The sequence below is a fragment of the Protobothrops mucrosquamatus genome, unplaced genomic scaffold, assembly GCF_001527695.2.
Source record: "Protobothrops mucrosquamatus isolate PMUCROS unplaced genomic scaffold, P.Mucros_1.0 scaffold_154, whole genome shotgun sequence".
Lineage (NCBI taxonomy): Eukaryota > Metazoa > Chordata > Lepidosauria > Squamata > Viperidae > Protobothrops > Protobothrops mucrosquamatus.
This window is the reverse complement of record NW_015386230.1, coordinates 1,253,204-1,273,740: the sequence shown is the minus strand read 5'-3', so window position 1 is coordinate 1,273,740 and position 20,537 is coordinate 1,253,204. Positions and strand designations below refer to the sequence as shown.

Sequence of the window (20,537 nt, the reverse complement as noted above, 5' to 3'; positions counted from 1 at the left end):
CCAAAGCTCTGGGGATAGGGGGTGGTTTTTTCTCCCTTTTCCTTTCCCCTAGTTTCGCCCCAGAGCTCTGAGGTGCATTGCTGAGGCTTCAGCCTCTGCCTCTCCTGCTTCCTTCTGTCCGCATTGCTGAGGCTTCAGACTCTACCTTTCCTGTTTCTTCCCATTCACATTTCAGCACTGGGATCAGTGCTGAAAAGCCTTTTGCGCAGCATTTGGCTGTAGCTTTCCTCCCTTGGTTTCAAACTGCCTTTTTGCTGCTCCGTTCGTCACGAGCGCCATTTTAACGGCCGCGAACGGGCTGCAACGCAGGCACATGAGGCACTTAGCCTCAGGCTAAAATTTCCGTTCTGTTTGACGCGGTCGCCGTTTCGGCTGCCGTGAATGGGCCGCACAACAGCTGATCCAGGTTCCTTAGCCTTCCTCTCAAAGCAGACATAATTGCAAGCAATTGGGAGCAGGAATCATCCTCGAACCTATTATTGAGGATCGCACTCCGGACTTTCCCCTAGCACTCTAATTAGTCGGCCGCCATTTTGGTCTAACCGTTTTTTCATCATCTGAGGGAAAAGTCGGACTGCCTGTTGCTCTCCCTCGCTTGTGAGCCCACTCACTCATCTGATTTTCATATTTCAGAATAATTAGACACTTCTGAAAGCCCTTTCTTTCCCCTAAATGCTTCCAAGCTCAGAGCTGGTGGGCTCAACCTCCATTTTAGACACCATCTATAGGCCTGCGGCCGCCATTTTGAGCATGTGGCAAACCTCTGCCATAGGACTGGCATAGCTGGTGCTCATTGCACACATGAAATAGGCCACCCTGCGCCCAAACAAACGCCTGTGCAACCTGGCCACCGAACTATACCTTTGGGCTGCGTTCCAGTTGGCTTTCAGGGCCTCTGCCGCAGATTGACCCTACCGGTGAGCGCACTGTCCTCCTCGTCGCCTCCAAGTCATCTCGAGTGACCAGTCAGGTGGCCAGGGGAGCAGCACAATTTCTCTGCTCCAGCTGCTTTACCCAACCGCCTATCTATCCCCTGCCGGAGCTTCCTCTCAGTGCTCCCTAAGATAGCTTCCTTCACGATGGAGGACTCCACGGTGCCTGAACTTACGGCCACCACATCCCCATTATCTGGCCACAAATCCTCCAAACAGGAGGCGGCAGGCAGGATTAAGGCCAAAGCAAAGGCCATTTCCAGGAAAACCTCAAAATTGGCAGAAAAACAGGTGAACAGGAGGCACCAGGCAGAAGCAGGCCAGAGTAGAAGCTGAACAAGCAGGGGCCCCGGACTTTGACCTCCCTCTGGGATCTTCGACCTCTACCCAGGGGGTATGGTCCCTACAGGACAATCCCATCACTCTTCCCCCCCCAGGATGGGTCAAGCTCCAGAGGCCACCTTTACCCCAACGGCGGCAGGGCTAAGGGGGCTTGACCCTCAAGGCATCCCCCCAGACAATTATCTTGAAGCCCTGATCGCAAGGGCGGTGGACAGGGCACTGGCTGCACAGTCCCACCGCTTGCCTGGGACGGAGCCATTGGCAGTCGTACCTCCAACTTATTTTCCCCAATCAGGGCCCCCTGTGTACCACGGTTCTCCCTCACCCTCCCGATCCTTGTATAGCGGGGCCTCTTCGCCCACAGAGCAGGGCCAGCCAGACATTCCATGGTCAGAGGAGGATGAGCCTCCAGAACCCCCTCCAACTGCGGGTCTATTTAATCCGGACCTCTTTGTGCCACTTCTGCGTAAGGCCAGCACTACGGCCAACATAGGTCCCTCTCAACCGGACCCCCCCGTCCACTTCAGATGCGAATCCGATGTTCTTCGAGACGGTGGCAGCACAGCACCATGTCCCTTGTCAATCCCTGTTTCTGAGCACACTCCGCAAACAATGGACCTCACCAGGCACCTTCCCACCTCCGGGAGGAATGGATAAAAAATTGTTCACAACAGCGCCAGATTTGACTGACGCCCTGGAGGTAGCAAAGGTGGACGACCCTTTAAGCTCACTCGTGTCCTCCACTGTTTCGGGAGATTTGTCCGAGGCACTGAAGACAGAGGACAGGAGATGGGACATGGCCTTCCATAGGACACACCAGGCGGCAGCATGGGCGGTAAAAACAGCCACTTGCACTTCCTTTTTTACCAGATCCTCTCTGGCTCAGGCAACTTCAGGCCAGGATTCCCCCAAAGGACATACGCACCCACCAGGATCTTAGCAAGCTGGTCGCAGCGACAGAGTACGCCTCTGACGCCACTTTACAGACAGCCAGATTTTCAGCCAAGTCCATCGCCTCCAACGTATCCGCTCGTCGGATGTTATGGCTCAAATACTGGCAAGCCGACGCCAAGTGCAAGTGGCGTCTGGCGGCAGCTCCTTACAAAGAGGGAAATTTGTTCGGAGAGGCCTTAAATCCGTACTTAACTGAGAATAAGGACAAGAAGAAAGTCATGACGCATCTCACTAGACGGACTGACAGGTGTGCTTATCCGTACGCCCGCAGGCAGTCCTTTCGGCCAGGAACGGGGACCTCTCAACCCCCTCGCCCTTTCACGGCCAGACAGGATTGTCCGTCCGCAGATCCGGATTCAGACCCAGGCAGCAATATCAGGGCAAGCGGCCCATTCGCGGGGGAGGTTGCCCTTTCAGGGAGGTCCAAGTGACTCCTGGGCTGCCCCTCCCATAGGTGGCAGGCTATCCCTTTTTTGCCACCAGTGGGAGCTTACCACCTCAGACTCCAGACCGTCCGATTCGGACTGTCCCTGGAATTCGTGTCTACCCCACCGGGGCATTTCATCTCTTACCCCCAGTCATGGAATCCAACCAAACGGCCTCATGCAAGAGGCCATTCATCATCTTTTAGAAATAAGAGCCGTAGAACCGGTCCTGGTTGGTCAGAAAGGTCAGGGATTCTATTCAATCCTCTTCGTAGTCCCCAAGGCCTCGGGGGGATGGAGGGCAATTCTAGACCTCAAAGGTCTGAATTACCACATTGCATACCGGAAATTCAAGATGCAAACGCTCTAATCCATCCTGGGCAGCATCAGAAAAGGAGATTTCCTGACATCCATAGACCTCACGGAGGCGTATCTCCAAATTCCTATCCTTCCCGACCACTGGCGGTTCCTCAGGTTCTGTTACAAGGGCCACTACTACCAGTACAGGGGCTTACCGTTCGGACTCTCCTCGGCTCCCAGAGTATTCACCAAAATCCTGGCGGTACTTGCAGCACACCTCAGACTGGTGCCGGTACGCATTCAATGCTACCTGGACGACATTCTCATCTAGTCGTCCTCTCCCCTGGCGGTCCAGTCGGACTTGAGTTTGTCAGTCCAAGTCCTTCAACAACATGGATTCTCGGTGAACTTCAAAAAGAGCCACACAGTTCATTTGACCCGAATCCTACATCTGGACGCCGTCATAGACACAGTCGGTTGCCTGGTCTATCTTTCACAAGACCGTCGGGACAGCATCCGGGAGCTAGTACTCAAGGTATGCAGGGAACGTGTAGTGTCGCTGGCCTTACTTTCCCAACTCCTAGGAAAAATGATCTCTTGTATTGCCATAGTTCCTTGGGCCAGGCTCCACTCTAGGAACCTCCAATGGTTTCTGCACCCCTTCCAAAGGCTGGGAACTGCTTCATCCTACCAACCGGTGAGGGTGCCCATCCAAACCCTGAGATCCCTCCGCTGGTGGGTCTCACTAGCGGTAGCCAGAGGGTCACACGACGGACGCCAGTCTATTCGGTTGAGGAGCTCACCTCAGGTCTCAGTTCGCGCAGGGCTGTTGGTCCTGTGCAGATCTGAGACACAACATCAACTGGCTGGAGCTCAGAGCCATACACCTGGCTCTCCGCCACTTTTGCGACATAGTGGCGAAACAGCACATCCTAGTCCTCACGGACAACGTGGCAGCAAAGGCCCACTTGAACAGGCAAGGGGGTACCAGGTCCAGGTCCCTCATGTCCGAGGCCCAGTTACTGGGTTCCTGGGCAGAGTCCAACCTCTCCTCTCTCAGGGCCGAACACATCTTGGGGGAGGCGAACCGAGAAGCAGATTTTCTGAGTAGGTCGACCGTGGATCACTCGGAATGGAGTTTGCACCCGGATCTCTTTGCAGAGATGTCACAAAGGTTCCGTCGTCCGGTTCTCGACCTGTTCGCTTCAGCGGCGAACGCCCAGCTTCTGAGGTTCTTCTCCCGCTTTCCATCCCCGGGGGCAGAGGGGACAGATGCCCTTTGAGCCCCATGGCTGGAGGATCTCCTATATGCATTTCCTCCTCTCCCACTGATTCCGGCGGCCATTCGCAAACTTACAGAAACGAGCAGAGGTAATCTTCGTAGCCCCATACTGGCCCCGGAGACACTGATGAGTCTCTCCCGCTCTCCTCCATGGAACATTGCGCCGGATCGCTTGTCTCTCCACCAGGGGGTTCTACGACACCCGGAACCCCAGTGGCTACAGTTAGCCGCCTGGCACTTGAACGCAGAATCATGACACAGGAGTCATTTTCGGCCAGAGCGATTTCCATGATTCAGGCTTCTCGCAGGCCGGCAACCAATCGTATCTATGACTCCACATGGAGGAATTTTTGCCATTGGTGCAGAAGGCGGCAACTGGATATCTCGGACTTGACTATCCCACACATCCTAGAATACCTTCTTGATGGTCTGGATAAGGGCTTAGCCCCTGCTACCATCCGTAGACAGGTTGCGGCCCTAGCAACCTTACTTACCTATTCCAATTCGGTCCCTCTGGCCCACCATCCCAGGATACGCGCCTTTCTCAAGGGCGCCATGAACACCAAGCCACCCGTGGTACACATGTATCCCTCTTGGGAATTACTTCGGTTCCTATGGGCCCTCACCAGACCGCCTTTTGAGCCCCTCACAACTAGTGCTCTAAGGTCCTTGTCCCACAAGGCCGCCTTCCTGATCGCTATCACATCAGCCAGGTGCATTTCTGAGCTGGCTGCTCTATCGATCAGGGATGACCTTTGTATCTTTCACCGGGACCGGGTAGTCCTTCAGTTGGATCCCACATTCGTGCCCAAGGTCAACTTGCTTTTTCATAGGGCCCAGGAAATTATTTTGCCAAATTTTTGTCCCAATCCTTCCCATGACTTGGAGCGGCAGTGGCACACACTGGACGTCCGTAGGGCGCTACGCCGATACATCAAGCGAACGGAGTCCTTTCGCAAGTCTGAAGCCCTCTTCATTTCCTTCCACCCCGCCTCTCTGGGACAGAAGGTGTCTGCCTCCACTATAGGCAGGTAGATCAGGGCTTGTATTGTGGAGGCGTACCAGTCTTGTTCTCTGCCAGCTCCAAGTCATATCACAGCCCACTCCACTCGCAGCGCTGCGACCTCTGCAGCACGGGCCACTCAGGCGTCCATCGAGAAGATTTGCAGGGCTGCGACATGGTCTTCGCTGTCCCCGTTTGTCCGCCATTACAAGATTGACCGCTTTGCTTCCGCAGACGCCTCCTTTGGTTGGAGGGTCCTTCAGCAGGTGGTTTCCGGGGATGTGCACCCGGCCTTATCTGTTCCCCCCCATTGGGACAGTGAGGCTTTGGTATGTCCCATTGGTGGATTCTCCATCTCCTGCACTGGAGAAGGGGCGTTGTCTTACCTGAACACCTTTTCTCAGCACGGAGATGGAGAATCCACACCCACCCTTAAGGTCAGTTAGGCCAGGCTAGGGGTCTGAGAGCCAACACCTCGTACTATCATCAGCTGCTTTCGCCCTCGTCAAGACTGGGTTCTCCTAGCAACAGGGGGCGTGATAAGTTTGGCTAACTTGGTCTCAAGAGCAGGCAGACAGAGAAAACCCATTGGTGGATTCTCCATCTCCGTGCTGAGAAAAGGCATTCAGGTAAGACAACGCCCCTTTTCTCAGATACAAGGGAAAGATTGGGACAGTGATGTATAGGGAAAATTGCAGAAGGAAAAAGGATAAAAACTATTACCCGCTTCATGCTGAAACATCTGTGGATGCATTTCATAAAATAAAAACCAAATTTCTATAAGGATGACTTCATATATTTACAGTGCCAGGGAAATAATAATTACAGAATTGTTCCTGTTTTCCTTTGTGCTTCTTTGCTTTGAATAGTTGACCAGGAGATGTGAAACTTTACATTTCATTTTCACAACTGCACAGCTTATGAGTAAAGGATTCTTAGCTTTATCAGACAAGTGAAGGTCTGTATGTCTGTCACCTCCCTGCTCCCTCCCCATTCTCTCTCTTGCATGTGATTTACTGATCTTATTTTTTAAAGAACATCTTTGTGAAACTTAAGAATTTAATACTTAAATTAGCATGTTTGGGCTTTTAGAAAGGCAAAGCTTTCTATAATCAGCTGAAGAAAATGAGTAAAATAGTTATTGTATGTTCTAACCCCTGCCCTGTCATAGATAATTGTTTTTCTGTGGTAGAAATAGCAACCCATGATTCCTAAATCCTCCTTTTGTGATCCTTGGAAGCACAATCTAACTATGATTATTGAAAACTGATGCTATATTGCAACTGCAGTTATACCATATAGATAGATCCCAAATAAATAACGAAATGGAATCCATAAAGCTCAAATTTAACTCCTCCCATATTTGTCATTTGTTACTCACTTTGTGGTTTTAGCCACCAATGGGTTATTCACTGTTGATCTATAGAATACAGTTATACAAGCGGAAAAGTCTTGTTTTTCTTGCCCTTAGGAGTTCTGAACATGTTGCTTCTCATCTCTGAAACATCATAGAATACTTAACCATGCAACAGTGAGGGATTCAAAATATCTTATTGAAAACTGCCTAAAAGTTGATGTCGTCGGCTAACTAATTAATGGTATTTGAAGTGAGAAACCCATGTTTGTCATTTAACATCATTATTATGTGCTTTACTGTGACTCTTTCATAGAGTTTTTAAATAATAAAGCTGAATTTATCAAACATTGATAGATGAAGGCATCGATGGGTATTAAATGAGACAGAAATCTGGTGCAGAAGGCCAGTGATTTAGAAATTAATTTTCTCACTTTTCCTTTCCAAGGATAAACATCTGAAACTGCCTTCTTCTACTGCTCCATTAGGCACTGGTAAGAAGCAGGGATTAGAGCTTGCGATGAAGAGGATCTGCTGCTTACCTTTGCATCTACATATATTTGTTGCAGTTGAACACAGTGACTTTCCTTATGGTAAACAAGACCATTCCAGTGTAGTGCAGACCAATTTGCTTCCCATGGTGACTTTTCTTAGGACTTTTCTAGCCCTGAAGTATTTTTAACAGGATATACCAAGGATAGAATCTGGGGTGTTCTACACACAAAGCGTATGCTCTCCCATTAAAATATGACCTCTCCCAAAGATGCTGTTTCTATGGAGATTTGAAACTTGTCCATTGTGTCTCATGTTCTCTCAAATTGTTCACACACTCTGTGCAATCCCTAAGCCTTTACAACAGTTTGGAGGAGGCACAGAGTCAGAGAAATGTGGTAAAAAATCCACCTTCCTGCTTTTTCAACAGTGCATGCAACTCCATTTGCTAGAAAGACATGTCAGGTTTAAACAGAAGGTCTTTTAGTACTTGGTGTACCACAGGATGCTTTTCAAATAACTGAATATCCTTGGGAGCAGGCTGATAACATTAAAACAAATACCATTGATCATCTGATGGTGTGTATAGGTTTGGCATTGCCCAAGTTATAGATTTTCACCATTTATAGCTTTCTGAGCGTTTTTCCCCTTGAGAAGCCCTGTTGTAGATTGTAGTGATAGAAATAAAATTCTCCACACACCCTCCAAAGACATATAATGAAAACCTGTGCATCATGTTTCCCAGTAAAATTATCCTTCTGTAGCTCTATCGGTTTTTAACCAAAACATAATTACTATTTTAAAAAAGTCCAATCTTCTTCTCGGGGTATGCTTTATGAAGAAATGGGCTTTTCGTCTGTGAGCAAACAGTATATTTAATTATGATTTTCCCTTCCCTGATCCAATCTTGCTACTCACTTAGGCCTTTTTTTTCCTATCCCCCATTTTTAAAAGAAAGCAGCTGATAAAACATTGAACCAATGATTTAATTTTTTTTAATTGTATGGCTTCAATTGGGTTATCTGCCTATCTTGTTTGTGAAATTTTATGCTGTCTTTGCTGCTCAGGCTGTGACTCCCCAATCTTCCGCAGTTCTATTTCCATATTCCTGCATGCTTGTTCTTTGTTAATCACTTGGCAAGCGCTTATTTGAATATTAAAAATTTCTTTAATCATCAAAGGCAGGAGTACAGCTTCATGAATATTCATATTTTTTCTCCTCAGACTGGATTCTAGTTCATTACCCTGCAGTAAAGCCAAACAGTCATCAATCGCACTCATTACTGCCGCTGGCGTTTTGATTGGCTGCCTGCTGTTGGTAGCTTTCTCACCCCCCTCCAGCTTTTCTGTCGTGTACCTGCCAACAACAACAACAAGGAAAAAAAGCACACACCCAACAATACAAGATTTTTGGGGGGTTGAAAAGCAACTTCACAAACTTATCATAGAGTCTTCATCACTTCTCTCCTCCCCAATTTCTCTTTTTTATTTTAAATTCAAAGCACTTTTTTTTTCAATAAAAGGAGAAACTTGAGCTTCAGAGATGAATATTTGTCAAGAGAGTTGACGTAAGTTTCATTTGCATAATGACTTTGTACTTCTGCATTAATAAAATTTGCATATGAAGCCACGTTAATTACTCCTGATCATGCTTTTTGCATTCATGCATAGTAATTTTCTCTGACTTGTGAGAATTAATGTCTTGGCATGGGGGGGGGTGGGATAGACAGGGGGAGGCGGTAAGGGGACTATCAGGTTTCCATGCCAGTGTCCCTCACTTTCAGCCTTTCTTTCCTGCTCTCAACATTTCTTGTTTGATCTATGACTCATTTATGTAAAATCAGTAGGAATTCTGGATGTAAAGAAATGCATTTTAAGAATAAACCCTTGCTTGCTTAAAAAAAAAAAGCAAGCAGGTTTAAAGGGAATGTTAGAAATCAGTTGCTACGTGATCTTGCACATTAAAAAAACACAACCCTTGCTACCTATGCATGTTGTTTAGAGATTTTGGCTTATGCATTGGTGGACATTCAAGCTCTTTTGGTTATTCTTCAGCATGTTGTATGTGTACTTATCCCTATCTCTTTTTATGTATATGTTGTTTTATGTGCATTATGATATATTGACTACCAGCTTCTTTTGTAAAAATATTTATTTTAATGATTAATAAGAAAGAAGTGAATCAGCTAGGTTTTGGAAAGGCTTTATAACATTTCTTTGCTAAACTGACTTGTATATGGAGGCAACCAAAATCAGTCTAAATATCTATGAATGGTAAACTTCTATAGCAGTACAACAGTGACTTTTAATTAATATCCATAACTGACAGTGGTTGCTTTAAATTTTGGGCTTCTTCTCTATTCATTGGTATAACAGTATGATTGTTCATAGGTAAAAGAGGCTAAGCATGTCAGTAGCCAATACAATTCCTTGAATAGCCCTTTGCCTGCTATTGTTTGTAACACAAAGACACATAGGATTTAGAGCATCTTTTGTTTCAATAGCATCCAAATGCTTTGCACAGGAAATCCAACCCCCCCCCCCCATGTAATAGCAGGAATTCATTCACATTTCAAATTCCTCTTTGCTTTTGCTTCAGTATTTACAGTGGTGAGATGATAAATTAACTAAAGGATAGATTGATTTAAACTTCATATGTGACAATAGCAGCTTCACATCCCAGTTTAGTTGACAGATACACCTAAATTTTATTGAGAGCCATAGTCTTCTTGTTTTGACTGGGAACATATGCTGTATGCTAGTTCCAGGGGACCCAGGATAATTGTGGCTGTCTTTTATGTATGCATATTTTTTTCTAAATGGCATACATGTATATCAGTTGTGAAGGTCTACATAATATATAAGTTTGTGCATTTTGTTTCTAGTATCTATGAAGCAGTTTGCAATTCCTTAGTAAAAAAAAACAATTTACTTTGAAAAATTGTATGAGATTTGCAAATTTCTGAGGAAGATGGGGTGTAAAGAAATAGGCAATATGATAAATAAATAATTTTGTGTACAGCTTACACAAAAAGAAAACTGTCATGTTTCCACTATGAAAATCAGGCATACTCTTAAAAGAAACTATGTCTCTTACTCAGACAATCAAAGGCAAAGGAAAAAAGAGCTGAGTGCAAAAATTGTGTTCTTGCACAGGTTTTTGTTTGGTTTATTTTTTAAAAATGTGGGTACAGTTATGCATTAGCAGTGTTTTCCCACAGATCTTAGATACAGCTGAAAATAAATGAGGAACATACCTTAAATGTGGCAACCCTAGCCTTTTGTGTATGTTTTAAATTTTATTTGGATCTTGTGGTTTGATTTTCTTTAAACTGCTCTCGCTTTCTTTTTGTGTGCGTATATGTAGCTTATGTGATGAGAGAGGAAGTATAAAAAAATATCTTAGATGTGTTTGGTATTCATCAGTGTCTACAGTCTCCAACCCAAAGTTCCATCTGCAGTAACGATATTTAATCTAGGCCAAGAAACTATTTGTTTCATAATAATTTTCATTGGGGATTACCGGATGGCAGGGTAAAGGTAAAAGTGAAATTGATTACTGTTAATTGTTCTATTTTTAAAAATCCAGCTTATCTTGTTGTGAAGTGGATACTTTTAGTAGGTGAAGTAAGCTGCTCCAGAGACCTGTGGGGTTTATAGAGATTTTTTTCTCTGTTTCCCTAATGGCCATACAGGAAAATCAAAGTACCAGAGAGATTGCATGCTCAAAAGCAGACTTAAATTCAAGCCATACTTACTGGCATTCTTCCATGAAAAGCAGAGGGGGTGCACTTTTTGAGCATTCTTGATAGCTTCTAATATGGAGAGTCCAGTTCCAAGTTTTGTTTCACTGTAGGAAAGATAAAAATGAAAACTCACATTAGTACTGAACCTGGTTCTTCTGTTGTGCTACTTCAAAAATTGGTATAGCCACATAACTATAATTTAATGATACCTTATGGTCTAAAGAATATACCAATATGCAAAATAGATAAAGTGTATTTTATATTCTAATATATCCCCTGTGGAATAAGTCTAACTGTTTTGTATCTAGAAGAGAATTTTACTGGTATTTGATTTTTTTTCATTTAACAAGACAAAGTATTAATAAAAATATTATTTCACATGATTCAGGTCTGCTGTATTATATTAGCTTGGTTTAATTTTTTCATATTAATTATGATTTTATTACTGTGTTTATAATATGTATGTGCTTTAAATGTATGTATGTATGTATGTATGTAAGTATGTACCTTTGAAAAATGGAAAAAGAATGAAAATAACAGTGATGAGGATGATAAGAGTAAGCAGTCCTAGTATTAAATATAATTTTCTTAGCTGAGCAAACTTATTCTCTGTTTTTAATTAATATGCATTGACAGTTTGCTTTCATTTATTTTTTCCCCTAAATGTAATCTATATGAACATTAAAGGAAAGGGCATACTTTTAATTTTTAAATTGAATTATTGTAAAAAAACAGTAGTTAGTTTTTTAGGCTGGCTTTATAGGATTCCAGTAGATAAAATTCTAAGGCAAATTTTGGTTGTGATTGGCAAAGTCCAATAACATTAATCAGAAAGACAAATTATAATCTGGTATAATGGTACAATCTGAATTTTTGTGATAATGCAATAAAATTTTGCAGCATGAACTACGTTTTGCTGATTTTTCCCCCTCCCCATTAATTCTGCCTGCCTTCTGTCCTTCACCTAATTTTCCCTTTCATTGGGCTGTCAATATTATGTTCATATTGAGGATAGATTGTTTCCATTTTCCAGGTTTCAATCAAAACAATTTTTTAAAAAATTCTAAAATACTAAGTTTTCTTGAAGATGTTCCCATTCAACAACATGAAGATGAAAGAAGAGTGTTGAGGGTTATTATATCTGGACTGCAAAAATCCGGACAACTGTAAATAACAGAGAAATGACTTTCTGTATGCAGTTGTCATCTAACTATTGTGTGTGTGTTTGTGTCTATTTCTTGGTAAATAGAAATATGGCTTGGTTTCTCTAGCACTAGAAGTAGATTTAGTTGTATTTCCTTTAAGCCTCATTGTTTTGCTGTATTTGAACCAGTACTGAATACAAATTCAAAAACTGATGCTGGTAAATTAAGCACATCATGTATTTTGAACACCTGTAGAAAAAAAATTGTGATATTTGATAATGTTATATTGCAGGAAAATGTGACAAATATGTAAAATATGAGAACTGTAAAATATGAGAACCCTAAAAGCAAGACCTGTAACAATTTATTCGGCCCTCTTTCTTCGGTTATTCCACCATATCCTGATACTTTGGTTTTCTCCAAAATCTAGAATATTTATAAGAGTTACAATGGGATTAACCTTGATGTCTCTTAAAAATAATAGCACTACACAAATGAAAGTAGAAAAATCTTAAAGCTTGCCAAAAACTATAAGTTTTGCAGTAGGGAAATAATTACTATATTCTCCAATTTGGAGCTAGCTGAAACCAAAGTTTTTACAATGAAATATCCCAGCTATAATTAAGCAACATTGTCTAGATGAACACTTATATTTATTTTCAATATTGCACATTTTTAATCTCTTTTTCAAAGCATAATTCTAATATGCAATTGTTTTCTTTTCATAGTAAATGCCACCCATTAAATCGGTATTATTTATTTATTTGTCTTTAACCATTCTTATTTCTAAAATGTTAGGAGATGCACATAGTTCTTGACTTACAGTCACAATTGGGATTGGAAAAATCATTTTAAATGGTGCAGTTGTTAAGTGAGATATCATATAACTACACCAATTTGATGACCTTTTTTGCCATGGTTGTTAAGCAGATCAACATGGTTGTTAAGACATCACATGACTGTGACTTGCAATCTTCCCTGTTGGCTTCCCATTGACTTTGCTTATTAAAAGCTGGCTCGGAAAGTTTCAGATGGCAATCACATGGCTCAGGGATGCTGCAACTGTCATAAATGTGGCTCAGTTGCCAAGTACCGAGATTATGGTCATGTGGCTGCAGAGGTGTTGTGACAGTTGTAAGCGTTACTTATTTCAGTACTATCATAACTTTGAATGATCACTAAGCAAATGGTCGTAAACCAACAACTACCTGCATACAAGTGGTGTCATAAATTCTGTCTTGGGTGCCAGTGTTAGATATAGATAGTCCTCGACTTCTGACCACAATTGAGCCCATACTTTCTATTTCTAAAAGAGACAGTTGTTGAATGAGTTTTGCCCCATTTTATGACCTTTCTTGCCACAGTTATTAAGTGAATCACTGTAGTTATTAACTTAGTAACGTGGTTGTTAAGTGAATCTGGCTTCCCCATTGACTTTGCTTGTCCACAGGTCACAATGAGCCTGGGACATTGCTACCATCATAAATATGAGTCAGTTGCCAAGTGTCTGAATTTTGATCACATGACCGTGGGGATGCTGCAACGGTCGTAAGTGTGAAAACCAGTCACAAGTCACTTTTTTCAATGGCATTGTAACTTTGAACCATCACTGAATGAATGTAAGTCAAGGACTATCTGTACTATAGGATAGTGTAGTTTTCCCAGTTTCGCATGCTCCAGGTATGTTGGATTCAGCTATCAGTTAGCTCAGCTATTAGAACTATAGGTTGGGAAGGGAGGGGAATTATAGTCCAATATATCTGGAGGAGATCAGGTTGGGAAAGGCTGCCTTTTTTGCTTTTTCTGCCTTATCTGCAGTTGTTTTGAATATTTTTTCTCATTAGTTTTACCTATTAAGAATCACTTTGTCTAACAGAAGAGTCTGTAGCCCTGACTGTCTTAAAATTATCTTGGCAGCTACTCAAGAGCCCAAGGGATGTGACTCAGAAGATATTAGCCACCCTCATATTTAATTGAGGTGTGGTTTGTGCAGAAAACTTGCAAAGCTTTGGTCAGAATAAGTTATATAACATGTTAAGGCCTGTGGCCTTTGTGCAGTGTGTTTTGTTAATTTCTAGAGAGAAGTTTAAAAAGCTGAATGGTATGTGCCTTTTCGAGTTCTGTGAAAATGGCTTCTCAAAATTCTCCATCCTATTTCTGGAGAGAGTTGTCGGTATTTTTTTTTCTCAGATGAAAATAAATTACTCCAGTGGGTGCAGCTAAATAGTAATTACAATAACATGGGTTTTTTCTTTCCAGCATGGATTTTTTTTTTTTTGCCGCTTTTGAAAATGGAAGAACAGGAATGATGTTGGTAGCCATTTTGTATTAAGGTCATTCTGGATCTAGGGAACTAATAGGGCTATAAAAAAATCTCTATATAACCCTAAATGTATGAAAAATTTGGACTGCAAAAACCTTGAACCTTAGTAGGTGGCAGCAAACAGATTCAGAATTCTTTACCGACATCTAATGATTGTCTGGATTTTAAAATTCAGATATGATAGTCAAAGAAAATAAGAGTGGAGAAAAATCAGAGTGAAGTTGTAAAGTGAGCTTCAAAAACAAATGTGTATGTGTGTGTTTGTGTGTTTTGAGGGAGGGGGTTAATTGTCACAAAAAAAGTCTTCTGAAAATGTAATCTCAGCCTGTGGCTGTTTTGAAGTGAGACTAGTCCTGATACATGATTTCTACAAACAGGTTTTCTCTCTTTGGAAAGCAATTATCACAGTGAATGTGGGATACATAAAGAATCAACAACATTCATACATTGTAGGCTTGGTGAAACTAATTGCATCAGTAATTGTAACATTAACGTAAATAGAATAGACATACATGATTTTTCAGCAATTAACAACTTAAATTTTAAAATAATTTGGGGATTCTTCTTTACTCATAGCTCTTTCTTGAGGTATTAAAAGATCATGACACTATCTATGCATTTTCTAAATGCCAAGCAAAATTATTTATGTATATTTAGACATTGTACATCTGCCATCTGCTTTCATTGGCTCGGCAGAGAAGTCACCTCCAGATTGCAATATAGGTACAGTTTCTGTCAGTATCTTGTTTTACCTGTTTGTGTAACAATTTGAAATGATAAGGTGGGAGAGCAAGGAGTAAGTAATCTGAAGGTCCAGACTCTGTTTAAAAAATAAAAATCACAAAGGACACATATTTTATCCTTGATGCTGCAGAGCTGAAGTATTTATGCCAAGGATTTAGGCCCTTCACTTGTGGTTTGGCAACAACTTCACACAAATGTGTTGCCCTGGTAGTCTCTTAGCCATTTAAGATAAATGACAAAATCAAATGCAGTCCATGCAGACTGAAGTGCTAAATGCAGTGCCAAGGATGAAGTATTTCTATTGGATTCACATCTGTAGCTATCAGATCACCATGCTAGCTATAGTTTTCAGACCTGGAGAAATAGATGAAAAACATGAGGAGGATAAACACTATTTTTAATGAAAAACTAGGCCCTCTAGTCAAATAGGAGGAGGAAATCATAAGTAATAGTTATAGTTGTTTATTTTTTAATAGTATTTATGCAACACTTTTCCTCAACTGTGTCTTAGTTAAATCCAGTAACAATAGCAGTTAATAAAGGCATAAAACAATAAAACTATACTGAAACATTGAAACAAATTTAAGCCATTACTAGTAAATTAAATGACTCTTCGCTTAAATAGATTAAAATGAAATCTTTTTTTTCCCTAAAAAGCAAAGGATGTAAACCAATTTTAGGTCCTGATGGAGAACAGTCTGAAATGTAGCATCCAAACATCTGTGACCAGGAATGTTTGTTTCTGCTCATACTTAGGCATGTTCATAAAGAAGGTAGTTCTGCAGATAATCAGCACATAAGCTGTTTACAGATAATAGAAAGCAATTGACAACTTTTGCAGAACTTTCAAGTAATATGAGTAATATTATCATAATACCATGTATTGATTTGCAGCTCAGCAGTCTTTGTGTAACATTTGATGCTTCTTCAAGCATAGTCCAATTTGAAAGAGCTTATTGTATGATGTGATAAGTATGCAGGATCCAATCTGGGTTGGTTGTTGGGATCAGAGGTGACCGACCCAGATTCATCTTCACTGAGGATAGGCTCCAGCATGGGTCCAAACACTCGGAAGGCAAAACCTCTGGTCCCAGTGACCGACCCAGATTGGATCCTGCAACATTGTCCTGGGACACATACATTTGCCTTCATTCATGATAAGTATGATATAAACAAGGCTGCCAGGTCAGGTTAACTCTGGAATGGCCACAGATAGCAAATTTTAAGTATTTGTATACTTAAATACTTGTAGATCCAGGGATCCTTTACTATTAAATGGCAATCCCAAGACACACATATTTTATGAACAGAAAGACATGATCCACAACAGATTGGATTCCAATACTTAGATAAGGGTTTCTGCTAATCCTAGCAGGTTGATATCTTATCTGGATTCAGTCTCTTCTCTCGTGCGGTCCTTTATTGAGCACAATTAGTTTTCAAAGTCTAATGGTTAAGGTGATGATCTAGAAACCAAAAGACAGCGAGTTCTACAGTAGTCCCACCTTAGTCATGAAAGCTAGCTTTGAGTCATTCACTCTTTTTCAGTCCAGCTCACATCACAGGGTTGTTGTGGGGAAAATAGGAGAAGGAAGGAGTATTAGGTATCTTCAGTTACTTATAAAGTAATAAAGTTGGGATAAAAATCTAATAAATTAATATTAATTTTAATAAATAATAAAAATGATTAATATCAGATAATGTTGCCTTAGAGTTATATGATAGGGAAAAGTAAGAGTTATCACCAATCATTGATGACAATACACTTCCAATTATTTTACAGTGATTTTAAATACCTTTTAAATAATGTAAAAGCATAGAATGTAGACTATGCAATTGCTATAGTGATAAACAGTTGTCCTTTAGCCCTATTTAGATTAGTAAAATATACTATTATATATTATAATATATGTCTATCCCTCTAGATGTGTTTAGAAGCTTTCTGTCACTGACAATATCCAAAAGTATGTGATAACCAGGACCCATTTCCTATCCCTAACATTCTCTAAGCCAATCAAGGCATTTTCTCAGTTAAAATTAAAATTTAAATAATTTTGGGCTATTTATAAATTAAAATCGATAGCTCTTTGAATCCTTGAGTGGGAATAAAGGTACTGAGTAGATAGAAAGGAAATTTGTTCATATTTTCTTTCCTCATATCCCAATATCTTGTTGTGATTTGACTGTTAATTGTACAAATGTAAATAGTGAATAACCTAGGTGGATGCATTTTGTTATTTGTTTTGTTATATTCCTATTTCTTTGAAAGATATGTATTTTGGGGGGTATATTCTAGTGTAGATAGGTGTATTTAAATAGCTGGAAATTATAAACATGGAGTTTGTAATTTTTTAAAACTCCTTTATCTATGAAATTCAAGTGAAATAAATTGCCAGACTATTATACTTTTTACAGAAACTGGAGTTGATTACTACAGTAAGTATATTGATTCAAGAGTATCAGGTAATTGTTGGTGGCAGCCAAATACTTAGTTATTGAAAAATGGATACAGCAGCCTGAGTTCTAACTAAAAGTTAACTTCATGCAATATGAAGTCTGTGTTATGCTTTTATTTAATTGCTTAAGTCATTCTGATGACTGCCAAGAGAGCAAGAGGGAAAGCATTTCCAACACACCAGAACAGAGACTAAATACAGTTCTAAATAACAGATGATTTCTAGATATGCATGTATGTGTTTTAAATGAATAATACAGTTTGAGGGTACAATGCTTCTTTCCAGCTATTAGCAACAAAGAAAGGTTATGTTCTGTATAGACTTAACATGGGAAATACAATGCAGAAATGAAACACGCAGAATGCATTGTTGGCTACAGGTCAAGTAGCGATGAAGCCATGATGGGCCATAAATGCTTTATTCTGGGATCTCGATTCCTGGCACTTGTATGAAGTTGCTTCAGCTATGAGTTGTGGCACTTTGTGTTAGTGTGCTGGGCCTGGTTCAGTTATAACTTGGCAAGCAGCTCTCCTCCTTTTTTCTCTTGGCGAGCTGGATTAGGATGGCCATAAACAATAATCTCCTTTCAATTTTATTCCTAAACGCATGCCCTGTAGCTCTGGCAATGTCCCCTGGTGCTCCTCCCTAATACCTATAAGATGACTTATCTCATTACATTGTCCCCTCCTATCACTCTTACATTTTGGGTTCCTTCATAACAGCAGGAATGTTGCTGAGAACTCTTATAGGGTTATTGTGGCAGGTTATTTCCTGCGTACAAATCTGTTTTATCAGAAGTGGTGTTTTTGACCTGGTAAATTATGGTCAGAGCAACTCTTGAGAGTGGGCAAAAAATACATAAACTATGAAGAAGATTTTAGCAATTCACAGTTGTTTAGTACACTATTGGAAAATTTCTGTCTAAATATAATTTTTTTGTATCACTATTTTGGTTTTTAGGACAAACAAAACAACAGTATTCATTTATATTTGTACGGAACAACTGGCATGTTCTTTTTAAAGCATATTTCTTGGCGCTTCCAGAAATAAATCACACATTTTTGGAGACTGACAGAAGTTTGTTAGGATGCCGGCCATTTTGCCAGATAATATATAGCTAAACTCTACCTTTAGTTCTTTTGTTTATACTATGGAGGGATAAAAAGAAAGAAAGAAAAAACCCAATAAACAGAGATAGATTAAGACTGTAATGGAGCCTGCCCATTATGCCCATAAATTGTAATGGTCATAAAGCAGATTAGTCACATGACTGACTTGATTTTATGACTTTGGGGGCGGTTGTTAAGCAAACATGGTGGTCATAAGTGGGAATGCCACAGTCAAGTGAACACTGTGGTTATTAAGCAAGTCCATGGTTTTGGTGTGGTGCGGTTTTGCCAAAAACTAGAAGTGCTAGTTTTATGCAAAGCTGTTGTAAAGCATAGTGATGTGACTGCAGAACGCTGCAAATGGCTGTAAAAATGGCTCGGTTCCAAGTGCCCAAAGTGCAATTACATAACATAAGGCCACTTTTTCAGGTCAGACATAACTTTAAACAGTTGTTAAGCAACCAGTCATATATCAAGGACTGCATATTTATCAGTCTTGAGAGTTACTGAGGAAGAAGAAAAATAATATCAAAATAATTGCCTTATATATTTATGTTTATATTCCCTTCCTTTGAGAAGATCTGGCGAAGACAAAGAAAATATTCCCTAAGCGAACATAAAATAAGAATGCTCAAAATTTATCATCTAGATCAGAGATTCTAAGTATGATTTTCATAGTCAAGTTTTGTCTTTGGTATTATGACTGCAGCCTTTATTAATTCACTTATTTATATATTTATTCTACTACTATACTGCATCCCATGCATCCCATCCCATGTACCTCGAGAGTTTACAAATAAATAGTGCTAAAACATTTGGCATTTAAAAGAAAGAGGGAAGATGCAGTCATTATCCTTTTCATAGGAAAGGCCGTAGTGAAGAGAGAAGCATTTCTACTGACTATCGTCTCTCTGTGCCCTGTGAGTTTGTGCAGTGGCCAGAAGGAATAACCTTGTGAAACAGGAAGAAGATCCGTAACCATGGCAGTGACTAGATAAAGCAAATCTAAGTCCAGGCCAGAGGTATAAACTCAGAAAGCATATCAGAAAAGACTCTCCCTAGTTCTCAGGATGATAGAGAGAGGGAGGAGAAGTGCATTCAGACTTGCAAGTTTCCTTTACTATCATCTTATAATACAAGTAGTATTTGCATGGATGGTTTCCTATTTGGTCTACCTTGAAAGGGTGACATCAATCATGCACTCTCAACTGACCCTCCTCCCTCCTGTTATCTTCCTGAAAACCAGGGAGCATCTTTTCTGAGATGCTTATTCATATTACAGTTACAAGGCCAGGCTCAGATTTTTTTCCTGTTTATCTTGGTTGTGGCTTTCTATCCAGTTCCTCAAAGTTATTCTCCTTCCTTCCATTACAGTTTGTTAAGCAAATATGTACTGTAGGTCATGCCAGCCCTACATTGCTCCTGTTCTCCATCTTTGCTTTCAAACATCGGTACCACTGACAGATTTTTCTATTGTTTTTTCCTCAGGGCCGTCCAGGCCTGCAAAGCTGCCGGCGGCCTCCATAACTGCCTCCTCCCACCCTCATGCATCAGTGATCGCACCGCCACCTCTCCGTGCTCTAACCTCAGTCCCGCCCTGCCTGAGCCTGCCCTGCTGTGGTGCGCGCGCAGTCTCAGTTGGTGGGTCTCAGAGTGAGACATCAGGCACATTTGGATGTCATTGTCAGTTGTCAGGTAACAGAAACATTTTATTTTTGCTCTCTGAAGATCAGCTGCCAACGTGATGTATCTCTGGAAGCATCAGGTCCATTTGGATATAAGGACAGAGTTAAAACACTAGAAATCTTCCTTATCATTGCTGAGACAGGAATTGAAACCAGTTTGGTCTTGTTTTGCTGGGGGTATGGGCTAGTTGATCTCAGATGTTGCCACCAACACTGGGCTGCTGGTTTGTTTATACTGCATTGTG

The 20,537-nt window shown here is 41.1% G+C and overlaps 1 protein-coding gene across 1 annotated transcript in view; it reads left to right on the top strand.

The window, feature by feature from the left end:
- The window catches only part of LOC107291248 (B-cell lymphoma/leukemia 11B-like), an 86,014-nt gene extending 65,662 nt beyond the window's left edge, over positions 1-20,352 (top strand). The window contains exon 3 of the mRNA XM_015820235.1: positions 20,096-20,352. Coding sequence (XP_015675721.1) covers positions 20,096-20,352 — 257 coding nt within the window. The remainder of the gene's footprint in view (positions 1-20,095) is intronic.
- The last annotated feature ends 185 nt before the right edge of the window (positions 20,353-20,537 follow it).